This window comes from Alternaria atra, assembly GCF_907166805.1.
Source record: "Alternaria atra isolate CS162 genome assembly, contig: 21, whole genome shotgun sequence".
In the NCBI taxonomy this organism is placed as follows: domain Eukaryota; kingdom Fungi; phylum Ascomycota; class Dothideomycetes; order Pleosporales; family Pleosporaceae; genus Alternaria; species Alternaria atra.
The window spans coordinates 1,708,535-1,724,206 of record NW_025091319.1 but is presented as its reverse complement, the minus strand read 5'-3'; the positions used below and the strand labels follow the sequence as shown (position 1 = coordinate 1,724,206).

The window sequence follows — 15,672 nt, the reverse complement described above, 5'->3', positions numbered from 1 at the left end:
AAGCATCGCTCGTCAACCACAGCAGAAGCGCCAGCTTCCTCTCCATGAGCTATGATACAGCATGCTTCGTGAAGTTGCTCGTCCTTACACCATCACTCCCATATAGACCATAGACTATCGCTCATACGCCAGCCTACTTCCCTCCGCCCCTGCCAACCACGTCGCGCGCATCCAATGGGAATTTGCTCGTCGTGCCTAGGAGGGCGAAAGACTTCCGAGTCAGATGTGAGTCCTCATGCACACTATGATCCTCTCCAATTGAAATCACTGACGCTCTCTTGCAGCACTCGGACGCCTCACACCTGCTCGGAGACCAGTACCAGCCCAACTATGGTACTGCCAACAGCACCCACAACGCGCCCCAGCCCGACCCAGAGGAGCTTCGACGTCAGCGGGAGAATCTGGAACGTATTTGTGCTGAGACAAATGAGTGAGTCCTACCTGTCTCACTTTCCCCACTTTCCCCACGTTCCTTCCCTACGGCCCTTCTCTCAAGCCATCGCGCTTTCCTCCATCTTAACTACAACATGACGCTGATCCACTGCAGCCAATTGATCCCTGTCTCTCAACCAAGCGCCCTTCCAGAGGTCACTCAACAGCCTTCCAAGAACGACGAGTACGCCCATCTCTTCAACGAGCGCTTCAAGTCCATACGAAAGGATCGCCCATCTTCCGCCGGTGACAACGAAGATGATGAGACAACTTGGCTTGAGAACGCTGTAGGCAATCAGGGCGAGGATGAGCTTGACGAAATCAAGCCAGCCAAGGGCAAGTTGACGATTCAATTCGGGCAGAGATAAAGACGCCTACGCGGCAGGAGCCGAGGCTGGCGGCGTCTTCTTGATCCCTGGCCTGCGTTGAGGCTTTTCGCACATGTTTAATATGTTCTGCATTGCATGAGCGCCATCACGGATACCCATAATCTTTCTTTTCTGTTGTTTTTCCATCTTGACATGAAGTCACTTCTTACGTCTTTCTTAGCACTTGCATAATCGTGTCTGCATTACTATGGAACCTTGTCGTCCCTTGCTTTTCCTTATCTGTTGGGCAAAGCTTTGTCTAGTAACGTCATCAGCACGGATCATGTTCTTGGTCAACACTGATGCCGATCCAGTTGGGTTCTGAATACACGCTCCTACGGTAGTACCTCGCTATCCTAGGCTAATGCAAAACTCGTCATACAAAACCAATCATTACTGACTCACCCCTTGTGAACGGGGTGATATAAGTCCCCGCATATTCATCTATCGTTGAAAGTCTAGCCATGCAGAAAAAGCAAAATAGAGACGAAATAAATCATCGCTCTGGGCCGGTACAACACCATCGCTCGCCCTAGGCTGGCTTGAACAGTTGATCTGGTGGAGCCGTCACAGGCTTCTTGTCAATGATGCCCAATCCCGATAAGACACGGTCAGCATGCTCATCCATCAACTTCGCTAGCTCCTCCCGAAACGTCTTGTTGATAAGATCAAGACGTAGCTTCAGGCCTGGTTGCACCATACAATGCATCTCCGGATCCAGCTTCTTGTACGTGTGTTTGCTCCAGACCAGTGCGGCACTCTTCATGGCGCCGAAGATGGCCTCGTTCTCGTCTTCGTCCATGGTCTCGACGTTCTGGTACCTAGCTGCCTCCTTCTCCACGAACGCTCCAACAGTTTGCGAGTCTACATCCTGTTTAGTCTTCTTCTTCGTCATGTCAGCTTTTCCATCATCATTTACCGTTCAGATTTCATGACTTACGCTTTGCTCAGCCAAGCGAGCTACAGTTTCTTCTTGGACTGTTTCGTGTGCCTGGTTCTGTTGCATCTTCGCTCGGAGTCGCGCCTGGATGTTCTCGTACGTCTGATTCTCTGTTCTGGGCTGTCCACCTCGCTTGATAATGTCGGGAATCCTGCCAGCCGGGTTCAACCTGACAGGCTCGCGGCGAGCCAACAACGGCTGGTCCTTGTATGGTTTGATGCCAACGTCAAAGAGGTCTTTGTCGCCCTCGAAGTCGCTGCCTAGGAATTCACTTGGCCTATAACCGACCGAGGTGCCTGCGTTGACAGGGTTAGAGCCTGGGGATGATGGAGCTCGGTATGTAAGAGCTGAGAGTGATTTCCTAGTTGCACGTGTAGCGGGTGGTGCCGGGAGAGCAGTAGCAAGGGCGCTCTCGGCAAAGGTAAGTTCAGATCGACGGCGGCCAGTACGACGGCGCTTGCTAGGCGTTGGAGAGGTGTCATCTGGCTCAAAGTTATCCTCGGAAGACTCTTCAGCCTCGCTATCCGCAACAAGAGCCCTCTTCTTGATCGCGCGCTTCTTTCCCGACGACTTCTGCGCAACTGGGGCAGGCTCCTCCGTCGTGGAACTGGACTCTTCCTCCTGTTCTTCGACCTTGTCGACCTTCTTCTCTGTGCTCTTGCTTCCAGGTGTGCTCGGAAATGGCTTCTTCCTCACCGCTCTGCCTCCGCTGCTAGCGACGAAACCGACTCCAGTCATACCTGGACTCGCCATGTTACCATGAAGGAGGCCTTTGCTATCCCGCAAGCGCTTTTCATAACACGGTTGGCAAACTTGGAATGTGCAGCCTGGGCAGCGCCGCATGGTATCCATGTTGCGCTTGTCGCACTCAGTACACTTGGCCGTATGTACGGTCACCCTACTATACTGTGACTCGTCGACCGTGCAAAGTGTGTATGATGTGCCTCCGGGAGTGCGGGGCGCGCGAGCCGGAAAAGGGCTGTTGGATGCTTGCGGAGTACCTGGAAGGAGTGTGTGGTCACGTCGGCCTGGTGTCGAAGTTGCGGGTGTGGGGGTGGGCATCGAGGTCGGGTCGTTAGTGCTTTGACCCGGACCTGGTGTTGCTGGAGGATCCATGGCGCCTCGTGGTGATTCTTGCTTGGATGGCGATGTTGCTCGATCAGTCATCTTTGTTTAGTCGCCTTGTCCTTGCGGAGAGTGAGCCAGCTCAGGTGTTGATCACAGTACCCTGGGGGAGTTGGAAGGAAACTTGAGAGGTGGGGTGGATGTACTTGGAGGATTTGATCGCAATAAAGGCTTCGACAGGCGGCTGAAAGTCGCAGTCACTTGCCGCTTGGACCCTTATGTCTGATAGAGACTCGTAATAGGGAAAAGGAAGAGTCGGGCGTCGACCCAATTGGTGGAGACGATGAGGTGATCGTAGAAAGTGCCGTTCGAACCGATCTAATGGCCGTACGTTACTCCCAAGATAGTGGTGAGAGTATCGAATCTGGCGATGCAAACAATGATGAGCTCGAATTACGAGGTGGATCGAAGACCGAGTTATATATGACTGGATTCCAGACACGTTTCACTCGGACTGTGCAAAGTCTCAGACTTTGAGACTAGATGGTAAACACTAGCATAAACCAAAAGTTATATACAAGAACAGGTGCAAAAAGCAGGAAGGAAGCAAGGGTATCGCCAGCAACGAGCTATATGCAGCACGCCCGACAGTATATGTGAAGAAAAGAGAGCAGGTCATGTCGTTATCAAAACACTCATATATACGACAGGGTCAGAAGCGGTAGCGAGAGCGAACTACAGGCGAACGAAGCAGTCGTTGTTCCCCTCTCAGACTGTGAAGGGAAAATGCTTTATACCTGTTTGCGGGGGTTTTGTTCTGATTTTGGGTTGGAAAGACGTGCAGTCACATCTGTCACAAGTAGTACTGGATTCATGAGTGTTGCGATGTTACATACCCCTTCACATACGCAAGGACTGTTGGAGCTATGTAGCGACATGTGGTTTTGGTCTCTCGTGGATTTGCAATCGCTCACTTAGAAGCCATTGCATCGTTTGGGGTGTTCGTACTTGCATTAGTTGTGGACGGCTCATCGCAATAGGTCTTTCATCCGTTTATGGATATCCATGAGCAAAAAAGCGCTAGCTTCTTAGTGTTGGGGGTGTGCTGTCAGGGGTGTAGTACGTCCGCAAAAGGGCCCTGAGGTCAGATTGATGTTGGTTGGTTGTGGTCGTGTGACGGCCCCATCTTTGCCATGCGAACGAGCGGAGCGAGCGGGCCGATCTCGTTGTGGATCTAGGTCTGTTGGCTGTCGTGCCACATGGCGTAATGTGTGTCATTGCGATGCTACCTACCATGGGCGTGCTTGATACAACGGAACCGAGATCGAGTGCACCGAAAACACGATGATATAGATTGCCCTAGTGGGGCGAAGAAGCATTGTTCGTGCTTTTGAATGTCGAGACCGATAGCTACATCTATGTATCAAACGCGGTGTCGTAGGTTTATGACGTGGCGACCTAAGCTTGGGTCAACAATCTTAGAGACCAACACCGTGGGGCTCTTCTCAATCAACAGCAAGGCTATCGGGCGGTGTGCATCATGATTAGTTGACTAGAGCGAGCGCTAACTGTTGATGTTTTTGATGGTATACAAGGCGACGTATCGTATATCGTGGATCTACCGAATGCATGTATGGTACCTGAGGAACTGCAGCGGCGCTTACCCATTTTGTCCCAGAAGAAATTCGCATCTTGCAGACGTGACACCGGCAAGTAGCCGCATCGTGTGCCATCTCCAACCTCGCTACAGGCCGTGAACCATTTTTGCGGACCTCGCCTGCCGCCCTCAGCGCTGACAACCACGTTGCCACTATGGCTGTTGGCCGTTTCTGCCTGGAGCGGGTCCCGCCGCTTGCTTACGGCTGTAGAGGAGTTTGGTGTGGACGGCATCTTTCACCGGCCACTCTCATGGAGCAAATGCGACGCTATATATATATCTTTGGCAGCCTCTTCAGCAGCGGTAGCACCGGAGTCAAGCCGCATGACGCAAAGACAGGCGAGCTGGACACGGCGGTGAGTGGTATGCATGGTGTTTGCAGTAGTCCAGCAGCGGGCACTAGCCACACCGACTACGCTAACACGGTGCAGCTTCTTCAACTCGGACAATGCGCTTTGCGCGACGACTAAACATCGCGCGTCCATCAACAGACCGCCAAAACCATCAAAGGCACGTGACAACTGATTGCGCGGAAGAGTGCGCCGCTGGCTCGTATAACTTACCAGGCTTTCGCAAAGTACGCGTCGCAGGCCCTTGTTCAAACCCCCAGGTCCAGTGATCGAGGTACCAGAGCACTTAAGCGAACGAAACCCTGCCATCCAATACCGTGTCTACATATTCGAACCCTCCTAGTTGAGCCCGCCGGATATTCTTAAGCGGAGAAAGAGTGTTGTGGCGGTGCCGGCTGCAGACCATACAACCAACTCAAAAGCTTGGTTTCGCAGTTTCTGCTTCCTCGACCGCCGCCGGCTTCGCAAAGCCCCAAGCACCCTCCTCTCGGTGGCCTCCCCTTACCATTTCGAGAATTGGTATACAACCTAATCCTAGGCTCCCAACAACGGTGTGAGAGGATAAATTCGCTTCTCACGACCTTGCACAACCCGTGCAGTAGTGCGCGGTCATAACAATCCCTCTCAAAACAAACCCTGGGAGAGCAAGAACATCAACGAAGACACGAACTTATGCTTACGACCGCTACCATGGATCAGCCTCAACCCGCGACACCGCTTTACCCGGCCATGGCCCTCCTCAACTATATGCATGCTCCCACTGTAGGTTTCTACTATATAGGGGCTTGCGTATTCAGTCTGTGCGTTTTACAAAAAGCGCGACTGGTGTCGCAAAAGAGACGGCGAAGCGTACTCATCTCCATGCTCATTATCTTGGTCGCGTACATCACAGAAGTACTCTACTACTTCAGTCGGTCAATGGGCGAATGGGATTACGAGGCACCACAACCTGCAGCGATCCGCTGCTTAGGGTCGATATTGGTCTGGAGTCCGCTGGCGTATATGCTTTGGTCGAGCAAGGCGCTACGATGGCATGCGTACTTTGGCGCATTCGTTCTACAGTTCGCCTTGGAAACTACAACATGTCTGATAACGGCCTTCTCCATCCCGGAACAAAGCCGGCAGAAGAATGCGCCCTTTGTTATTGACTGCGTTCGGGCTATCGTTTCCTTGGTCTTACTACTCGATGCGTTTGTCATTCTGGTCACCAAGCAGGCAGAGATCAGCACGGACGAGGAACGCCAATCCCTACTAGGAAAGCAAGCGAATGGCTCAGTCATACCTAACAGCAATACTGGGTATGGTACGATTCCTACGGAATCCACAAGCGACGAGGAGGAAGCAGCACCAAAAGACGACGACAAGGACATCAAAGCTCAACAGGCGAAGCGTCTCGAAGAAGAAGGTGGCTGGTTCGGATACCTCAAAGGATTCGCTGTATTCTTGCCCTACCTGTTCCCGAAAGACGATTGGAAGGTCATGGCTTGCCTGGGTCTGCGGCTCGTACACATGCTGCAAGAGCGCGTCCTTAACTTGCTTACTCCTCGGCAGCTTGGTATTATCACGAACAAGTTACAGCACTCTTACGAGACTCAGAGTGGCATCATGCCATGGAAGGATATCGGCCTGTGGGTTCTGTTCTCGTATATCAATAGCTATGCCGGTCTGGGTATTATTGACGGAATTGCAAACTTGGTCATTTCCAACAGTGCATACCGCCGCATTACCTTGCTGGCTTACGAGCACGTGCTAGGCTTGTCTATGGACTTTCACACCTCGAAAGACTCAGGCGAAGTTTTGAAAGCTGTCGAACAAGCTTCATCCTTGAACTCGCTCATTGAAATGGTGCTCTTCGATATTGCGCCAATTCTGCTGGATCTCGTCGTAGCAATGTACTACGTCACTCACCTATTCGATGCATACATGGCTTTCATCATTCTCTTCATGGGCGCAGCATACATTACCATTGGATTCTATTTCACAACCCTCTCTCAGCCCAAGCGAAGGGATTATGTCGAGAAGCAGCGTACTGAGAGCTCGACAGTCAACGAGACCGTCCACAATTGGCAGACGGTCGCTTACTTCAACCGCTTGGCGTTCGAACACAAGCGCTACGCAGAAAACATCATTGCCACTATCTCTGCTCAATACTCGTACTACTTCCGGTCTATGGGTGGTCATGCAGCACAGGATGTTCTTACAACATTCGGATTCGCGGGTGCTTGCGTCTTCGGTATGTCACAAATCGTGACTGGGCGCAAACCAGTTGGTAATCTCGTCACTTTGATCATGTACTGGCATACGATGACGTCTCCTCTATATGTACTTTCATACAGTTACCGGCACATCTCTAGCTCACTTATCGATGCTGAGCGCCTTCTTCAGCTACTCAATACTAAACCTACAGTCGCCGACCAAGACGGCGCTAGAGACATTGTGGTTTCTGCTGGAGAGGTTGAGTTCAAAGACGTTGACTTCCACTATGATGAGCGGAAACCCATCATCAAGTGCGTTAACCTGAAAGCCGAGGGCGGACAAACCATCGCTTTCGTAGGCGAGACAGGAGGAGGCAAGTCAACAATGCTAAAACTGCTCTTCCGCTTCTACGACGTTACGGGAGGATCCATCATGATCGACGGTCAAGATCTACGTTCAGTCACGCAAGCCAGTCTTCGTGATGCCCTTGGTCTCGTTCCGCAAGACCCCGTCCTCTTCAACCAGACCATCCGCCAAAACATCCGCTATGCCAAACTCGACGCTTCAGACAGTGATATTGAAGATGCCTGCCGCGCCGCCGCCATTCACGACGACATCGTCGGTTTCCCTGACGGCTACAACTCCAAAGTGGGTGAACGCGGCGTCCGTCTTTCAGGTGGCCAGCTTCAACGCATAGCTATCGCCCGCGTACTACTCAAGAACCCTAAGATCGTCATGCTCGACGAAGCTACATCAGCTATCGACTCCTCGATCGAAGCGCTTATCCAACAAGCCTTCCGCAAATTGAGCCAGGGCCGCACGACCTTCGTCATCGCACATCGCCTGAGTACGATTGCAGACGCAGACCAGATTTTGGTGGTAGAGAAGGGTGAGATTATCGAGAGAGGAACGCATCAGGAGTTGTTGAAGAATGAGGGCGGGAAGTATGCGGAGCTTTGGTCTAAGCAGACTGCGGGGCACTTGTCTAAAACGCCGTCAAAGGAGGATGTTAAGAAGAGTGACGAGGTAGAGGCGGAGGTAGAGGTGGTTGGGAACAAGGCATCTAAGGGCGAGGATGAAGCAACAGCAACAGCTGTGGAACGAAATAGCGCTAGTGAGGATGCCACCACGAAGCGTAAATAAGTGTTGATTGCTGTTTTGGTAGTATTGTAATTGGGCTCTCTCGGCCAGGGAGTCTCCCTGCGACGAATCAAAAACATCTCTCAAAATCTTCTGCAAAACTCGTCCGCTTTCTTCTGCTGCCTCCAATATCATGTGCCATCCTGATGCCTAGAAGCCAGTTAGAGAACCGCTGACCGGGACAACAGTTCAGCCCTTCGCGTTTTTGACCTAAAAAAGAGAGGCGTGCTCGGGAAGATATCATGCCGACGTTCGCGCACAGACCACACGGACTAACAAGCGCAATTGAAACGATGCATGTGCGGGCAAGAGGCGTTAGAAGACGACGTGTTAAGATGGCTTGCTGAACCTACCATGCTCTCTTTTTAAACATAAAAATTGTCTGCGCGTACTACTGCTGCTTGGCGGATTTAAAATCTACGACAAGCGCTACTCTCGTTGTGGCGCAGGTAGCTACTATACGTCATACATAGCACCCTTTCTTCTTAGGCTAGCCAGCTGTCCCTCGCCTCAGTCACCAAGCAGTCAATCTCTCGGCGTCCCATCCACGCCCTTGCCAGCCCATCATGGCGGTACCGAAACGCTTCTTGCTGCTCGCATCAGCAGCGTTTACCTGGTTTAGTCAGCGATATGCGCCTATGGTTACTCTCTCCAAGGGCCCCATGAAGAACACCACCGCAATTTTTGCGATAGCGCTATTTGCGCAGATTGTATGGACTGTGATTGTGTATCCACTCTTTTTGAGTCCGTTGAGGGGTTTGCCTACACCGCCGGTACGTACACATGAACAGCATGGCATACAAGACGCGTCTTAGAAGGAGAAAATGCAACAGAAACGACGAACCGTGATCTTACTCTAGTGGCAAAGAATCCTGTAAACTGACACCGTATCAGGACTCGCATTTCCTGCTTGGGCACTTTCGACGCATCTACAAAGATCCGACAGGTGAACCGCAAAGAGACTGGATTGATAATGTGCCGAACGATGGTGTGCTGTATTACCGCTGGTTGTTCAACGAACCTAGAGTCTTGGTAACAAATCCCAAGGCGATTGGAGAGGTGCTTGTGCATAGAAATTACGAGTTTATTAAACCGGAGAGATTGAGGAAAGGGCTAGGAAGATTGCTCGGTGTTGGGATTCTGCTGGCTGAGGGCGATGAACACAAGGTATGTACACATATGCTTTTGGTTTAGATGATGCGACTCAAAGAGATGGCTGCTAATGTGTGCTCAATTGCAGCGCCAACGAAAGCTACTCATGCCTGCTTTCAACTTCCGACACGTCAAAGACTTGTACTCGATATTCTGGAGCAAATCACAAGAACTTACGGATAAGATTTCCGAGACGATCCAAAGTAGCCCTGACGGATCGTCTGTCATCGAAATCGGCCACTGGGCTTCCCGTGCAACCCTCGACATCATCGGTGTCGCAGGAATGGGTAAAGACTTTGACGCCATCAGCAACCCCAACAACGAGCTCAACGAAACGTATCGCACAATCTTCGCCGGTGCTCGCGGTGCCCAGCTTGTTCAAGTCTTACTCAACCTACTTCCTCACTGGCTCGCCGTCAACTTGCCCTTAGAGCGCAACGACGTCATCGGCAACGCCGTTGAAACCGTCAAGAAAGTAGCTCGCGAACTCATCCGCAATAAGCGGGAGAAGATGGAAGCTGGGGAAGCAAAGGGGATGGATATTTTGAGCGTAGCCATGGAATCCGGTGGTTTCTCCGACGAAGACCTAGTAAACCAACTCATGACGTTCCTCGCAGCCGGCCACGAAACAACGGCTTCAGCCATGTCATGGGCTGTATACTGTTTGTGCCAGTATCCTGATGTGCAGGCACGTTTACGAAAAGAGATCCGCACCGAATTGCCGGAGGCTTTGGAACCTGGTGGCCAAATTTCTTCGACCGAGATCGATCGGTTACCGTACCTGAATGCTGTTTTGCAGGAGACTATGCGTATCTTCCCTCCTGTGCCCCTCACTCTCCGCGAAACAGCACATGATACCACCATCCAAAACCACTTCATCCCCGCGGGTACCACCGTTGTAATTTGTCCATGGGCCATCAACACTTCCACCCATATGTGGGGTTCAGATGCTCGTTCCTTCAACCCAGACCGCTGGATGCAGCCTGGTACCGCCAACACGGGTGGTGCGGAGTCGAACTACGCTATCACGACTTTCTTGCACGGACCAAGGAGTTGTATTGGAAGAGACTTTGCGAAAGCAGAGTTTGCTTGTCTGGTTGCGAGCCTGGTTGGTAAGTTTGAGATTGAGTTTGAGGAACCAGGGCATGTGGCGACCATTCAAGGAGGCATCACGGCGAGGCCTAAGGGTGGGTTGAATGTTAGGCTTAGAGATATCAGTGGCGAGAAGGCATAAATAGGGAATGCACCATGTAAGCGGTACCACGGCGTGAGGCGGTATCGTGAGTTGGGTATTGTTGACTAATAGACAATACGTACGCTCAGTCTTGAATTTTCACGTAGCGACGTTGGCTTGCATGCGCTGGGATGTGGGTGGTAGATGGCCCATGTCTCAGCAGAAGCCTCATCCACAAGCTGCCACACGAGGTACCTCTAGTACTGTCCTTATGCTAACATGATATTCATTTCCTTACGAGACCTACGTGGGGTAGTTGAAGACATCTACCGATTAGCAAGGGGCATCCTAGACGTTCGGCGCGAGACGAGCCGCCGGTGGGGGGAAGGGGCGCGCGCTATTGGGCGTACACTCTACGACTTTGTCCTAGAGTCGCCAGACGTTAAAGCAGATATGCAATCTCCCAATTGCAGCACCACATGGAAGAATATCAGGACACTTTCAACGACGGTAGTTACAGATTAGCGCTTCATTACTTCGTAGCTGTTTAAGGTTTTCGTTGGGCGAAGTCAGCGGCATGCGATCGAGGTAGAATGCCGTTTCTGAGCTGTGATTGGTCAAGCCCTTGGCGAAGATTGTACCACAATCGCCTGTTCTACAAGGTCTGCATAGGCTTTGACAGGCCTTGAGTTAAAGACAATGCATCCTTTGTCGCCATTAAAATTAGTCTAATCCAATATCCTGGTCATACCCTTTTCTGTATGTCAGTCTGAACTGTTGCTGAAGACTTTCGACAAGCCCAGCCGTTGTCGCGATAAGACCAGGCAACGGAGAAAGCAGTACGAGGCAGGTCCTAATTGCGTGCTTTAATGTTCTATTGATTGGTGCGGAACACTTATTGCGTCCGTTCCGATATGCAGATAATATGCGGGAGCGCTATGGGAAGCAAGATCTACCAAAAAGGATAAAGTCGCCATGCGCAAGGCTTGTAGCAACGACGAAAAGAGCACGGTGGATGAGCGTCAAGGGGTACGTATCGCCGGTACATGCGACTTACGCAGTCGCCCGATACTAAGCTGTAGCGAGATGAGTAAGGTACTGGGCTGCCCAGCGTATCCGAATGTGCTGTTTCACGATATGATTGGTCCACCCAGTGCTTTACATGTGTTCCAGCTATGCACACAAATACTGACTGCAGCCCAATATATCCAAAGTGCGGCTTTTAGATGTGCCTTTCATCGTATGCCATGTACGAACCATGTCTGGTTGGTCCTGCTGACAACACGTCGAGCTGCTCTATTGGCCCTCTAGTCGATTGTATGCCATCCGGTATCCACCTTGCCGCGTCTCTCAACCCAGGGAGAAGCGGTGGTACACAATTGACAACTTGTCGTATGTCACGAGCGCTTAAACCTACTCGCCGTGTTAGTGCTGCACTCACAGCATACACAAAAGCTTAGGTAGCCCGCGTCCCCTTTTACTCCTCTGGCCTGGACGATCCCTGCTTTTCTTCACACACGACCACATCGCATATGAGTCACCAAAGGAGGATTCCGATACGGATGGAGGAGAACGTGGAGGGAGCGTGGTGGAGTTGGACCTTGAAGATGTATGAAAGGCGATCGGCCGCTATTCAGGCCACTTAGCGTTCGCCACGTAAGTCGACAGTTTTGGACTCCTTCCTGGCTCTTTAGACCGATACAACCTCCTACGACCACTGTATAGCTTAGCCGACCTCAAGATCTTCTTTCTCAATCGAAAGGGCAAGGAATAACACAGTGCAGCGCGCACGAAAAGTACGATGCGACACAAGGAACACGGCAGACCATCCACGAAAACCGACAACTGTCGGACCGACGATGACGTATTGGAAAGAGTACTCGCAAACCTCTCGATACATCCGCCTAAGCAACATACTCATTCACGCACCTTCCTCTCGACGATCCAAAGCGTACATACGTCAACGCCGTACGAGCTCGAGCACACACTGAGGGAGACTGTCGGCAGTTCATGCTGAGACGCTGTACAGGCTTGCTCTTGCTAGCAAACCGGCATACCATGGTACTTGTTGCGACGACGCAGGCAGTAGCAAAGAAGAGGATAAAGAGCACGCGAGATGATGGTGTGAGTGCAGGCTGGCTGTCTGACACCATTGGGATAGGCAAAGCTAACGCCGGGGCTTTATCGGCACCACCCGTCGACACTATCCGAGTAAGCTCTAGCGTCATCACGTGCCTGCCAAGTTGCGAAATTTACCCCACCAGCCGTCCTCCAACACAACAACACCATCGAATCTGCCCCTTCCGCGCGTTTGACCTCATGATCGTCAACACTGCTGCATACCACCAACGCCTCACTCCAGCACCTGGTCGGCCTTCATAGACGAGGGGAGAGGCGCCGTACTTCTTTTCGCCGGGCCGTGCACGATGAACTCTCCACTTCTATTTGCGCTACGCGACATTCACGGATTGGACAGCTTCAGCCCCCAATCCAAGCACAGCGGCTACACTCACCACAAATGAGGACGCAGCCAATCAAATAAATTGGTAATGTTCATTGCATCATTAAACAACCAGAAGCTCAAGAATAGAAAGAAGCGACTGTAAGAGGTAACGCCCGGCCTTTCCTGTTTCGCATGCCATCGCTCAATGCCAGCTCTGCCTGCATCATTCCGCCTCCGGAGACGAAAGATGAATGGCCTCAATCTGAAAGAAAATACCGAAGCGTTGTACATGAAACAAAATCCCAGACGCCGGCGCCATGACCGCTGCAAGCTCAGTGGATTGCCTGCAGTCTGCGGTTGCGCTCGCAGGATAGCTCATTGATCTCTCCATCCAGGCTACGAATCATCTCCATCGATTTCTCGATTGAAGCTCCGAACTTGTGAGGCTCCCGCTGCCACCGCCCGATGCGGTCCACCTCGGCGGCTCGGCGGCGCATCTTGGTGTTGATCTTCTCGCAGAGCTTACAGTAAGTTCCAGTAGGAACTGTCTGCATTATAAGCTTCATGCCACACGTCTCGCCGATTCGGTACTCCTTGGCACAGTGCTGTCGGAAGTGGCCCCACTTCCAGTCGCCACAAATGAACCTGTGTTGGTCGTAGAAGCACATGTTTCAGGCTGGAAGAGCTTGGACGTCTGATGTTCGGTACCACGTTAGTCTTGTTGACTAACTGCTTGGATAGCAGAAGTCGAATACTTACCTGTTGCTCCTCGTTCAAACACTGGACCTTTTTGATAGGACCAGCGATCGCGTTCCTGGTAGTGGGTCAGCTCAGGGGTTACTCCGACCTTGAGCCTCAAAGATACATACTGAATGGTTGGATGGTAGAGGACCTTTGACAAAGATGGCCACGGTCTATACCCGAGAAAGAGGTTGTTCGCTGGGTCCGGTGTTGCAAAAGAAGGAAGACTATCAAAGTCCACGGTCAATGACTGGAAGATGCTGTCGAACTGAGTGTGATGGAGCTGATATTCGAGCAGCAGTGTACCGCTATTTATCCCTTCGAAACGAAACCCTCTCGCCGACCTCGCCGGCCACCCATCCGTACCGAGCCCGCTTCGCTGCCAGGTCATAAATTGATGCCATGGCCTATCCTTTCGTCGACGTGGTAGCACCCCACCGGGCTCCATCCAACGATATCGCTACGATTCACGGATCCCTCTTACTCTGACGCTAGATTAATGCGGAGACGGGCTGAAATGATACCCTAGGCCGTGCCGGCGTTTCCAGCTGCAGACAGTTATCACATTTGCTAGGGGATCAACGTGTCGTGGCTTCATGAACCACGTAACCCTTTGTTCCCAACGCGAAAATCCCGCATGTTCCTTGTCAAACGGTCTTAGTTGGCGCCCGGAGATGTCATGGTGTATCGTTTTCGAGCAATCCGGACCTCTCATGCCATATGAGATGGAGCATTCGTGAACCGGAATACGATCACGTGCTGGTTGGTGTATGCCGAGTCACAGTCCGCTTCAAGAATATTTTTTTTTGGGCCCAACAAGCGATTGGCCAATGGCTCCCGCTATTCGTACCTCAGTGGAATCAGACGAAGCGATACACGGGCCAACTTTGGGAAATTCTGGATTCTACGTCCGCTACCCCAAGCTATGGTCAACCGTTACAAGATGCACTGACCAACGTCTGAAGAGCAAGCAGTGTTGTTGCCCTCGGTTGGGCATCGTTCTCTCCCTGTGTACTGGTACGCTATGTGCTCACGGTACTTCGGGCATTTCTCATTCCTTACGCTACATGCTCGACCTCCAAGTTTTCCGTTTTTGGTCAAGCTAACCAACCTGTGTAGCATCATCGAGCTTCACCGATGGTGCTCGGCTGCTTCTCGCGTCCACTAGAGATCCTCATCAGTTCCGCTTGGCTGACACACGACATGCCGGCCTTTCCACCATGGACTCAAAGCACTGTTGGCCAGTCACCTTATCTCCTCAGGCTGCAGAGATGCGTTTTAGCCATTGCATCCGGTCCTCCAGCATTGCCACTGGAATGGAACGCTAGCAACATCCGCATGCATGTTGCATTGCACGGACTGGGTCCTTCGTTCAGCTGATCTGTATCTCCACTCAACGGCTGGCTTTGCCCGTGGCCGGTCCGTTGTTAACTGACTAGGCCCTGCACGCTGACAGGCATTGCTCTCTTAGATAACAGGATGGCGTGAAGTTAATGCGGAACCTAGGCCGCCATCGCATATCGAGGTAATCATCTGGACCCCCGGACACACACTAGAACCAGCCAAAGCATGCCCCATCGGAGATCCTCTGACGTGGCGAGCGGTATATGGTTGATCAAAGGAGAAGCCATATCCCTGGCGTTCATCTCGCCATCTGTCATAGCTTTTACGAGCACGTCCGCGTTGGCTCGCTTGCCTTTCCGCGCATACTCAGCGAGGGATGCTTGCACTTGGCCTATGAAAAGATACTCGCAAATCGAACCGTCTTTACCGGTGAGCCCCAATTGATGGATAACAAGGCATGAAGTATGTGGTTTAGTCAATGCGGTGGCAATATGATGCAGCATGCTTTCGTCAATCGCCTCAACCAGTCTGCCTTGTCATCAAATGAGGCAACAATTCCACATTACCGAGCCAATTGCTTCATCTCAGTTAGATTGAGCTGTACGTCTACGACCATTCTTCTCAATTGTGTACTGGGCATCCATGGCATAAGTGCGGCAAAGTGAGCCTA

General features: G+C 51.7%; 5 protein-coding genes across 5 annotated transcripts; 3 read left to right on the top strand and 2 right to left on the bottom strand.

Moving 5' to 3' along the window:
* Nucleotides 1-174: 174 nt before the first annotated feature.
* ALTATR162_LOCUS991 (uncharacterized protein) lies at nucleotides 175-800 on the top strand (the record flags this gene model as incomplete). The annotated part of the gene is made up of 3 exons (XM_043308586.1): nucleotides 175-225; nucleotides 285-430; nucleotides 548-800. The coding sequence occupies 3 exons, from the start codon at nucleotides 175-177 to the stop codon at nucleotides 798-800; spliced, it is 450 nt and encodes a 149-aa protein (XP_043164521.1).
* A 532-nt stretch (nucleotides 801-1,332) lies between these two features.
* On the bottom strand, nucleotides 1,333-2,907 carry ALTATR162_LOCUS990 (uncharacterized protein; the record flags this gene model as incomplete). Its single annotated transcript, XM_043308585.1, has 2 exons — nucleotides 1,333-1,686; nucleotides 1,741-2,907. The coding sequence occupies 2 exons, from the start codon at nucleotides 2,905-2,907 to the stop codon at nucleotides 1,333-1,335; spliced, it is 1,521 nt and encodes a 506-aa protein (XP_043164520.1).
* Nucleotides 2,908-5,502: 2,595 nt separating this feature from the next.
* ALTATR162_LOCUS989 (uncharacterized protein) lies at nucleotides 5,503-8,151 on the top strand (the record flags this gene model as incomplete). Its single annotated transcript, XM_043308584.1, has 1 exon — nucleotides 5,503-8,151. The coding sequence occupies one exon, from the start codon at nucleotides 5,503-5,505 to the stop codon at nucleotides 8,149-8,151; it is 2,649 nt and encodes an 882-aa protein (XP_043164519.1).
* A 563-nt stretch (nucleotides 8,152-8,714) lies between these two features.
* On the top strand, nucleotides 8,715-10,534 carry ALTATR162_LOCUS988 (uncharacterized protein; the record flags this gene model as incomplete). Its single annotated transcript, XM_043308583.1, has 3 exons — nucleotides 8,715-8,921; nucleotides 9,043-9,315; nucleotides 9,389-10,534. 3 exons carry the CDS (start codon nucleotides 8,715-8,717, stop codon nucleotides 10,532-10,534), a joined length of 1,626 nt encoding a protein of 541 aa, XP_043164518.1.
* Nucleotides 10,535-13,249: 2,715 nt separating this feature from the next.
* ALTATR162_LOCUS987 (uncharacterized protein) lies at nucleotides 13,250-13,585 on the bottom strand (the record flags this gene model as incomplete). Its single annotated transcript, XM_043308582.1, has 1 exon — nucleotides 13,250-13,585. One exon carries the CDS (start codon nucleotides 13,583-13,585, stop codon nucleotides 13,250-13,252), a length of 336 nt encoding a protein of 111 aa, XP_043164517.1.
* Between the last annotated feature and the right edge of the window lie 2,087 nt (nucleotides 13,586-15,672).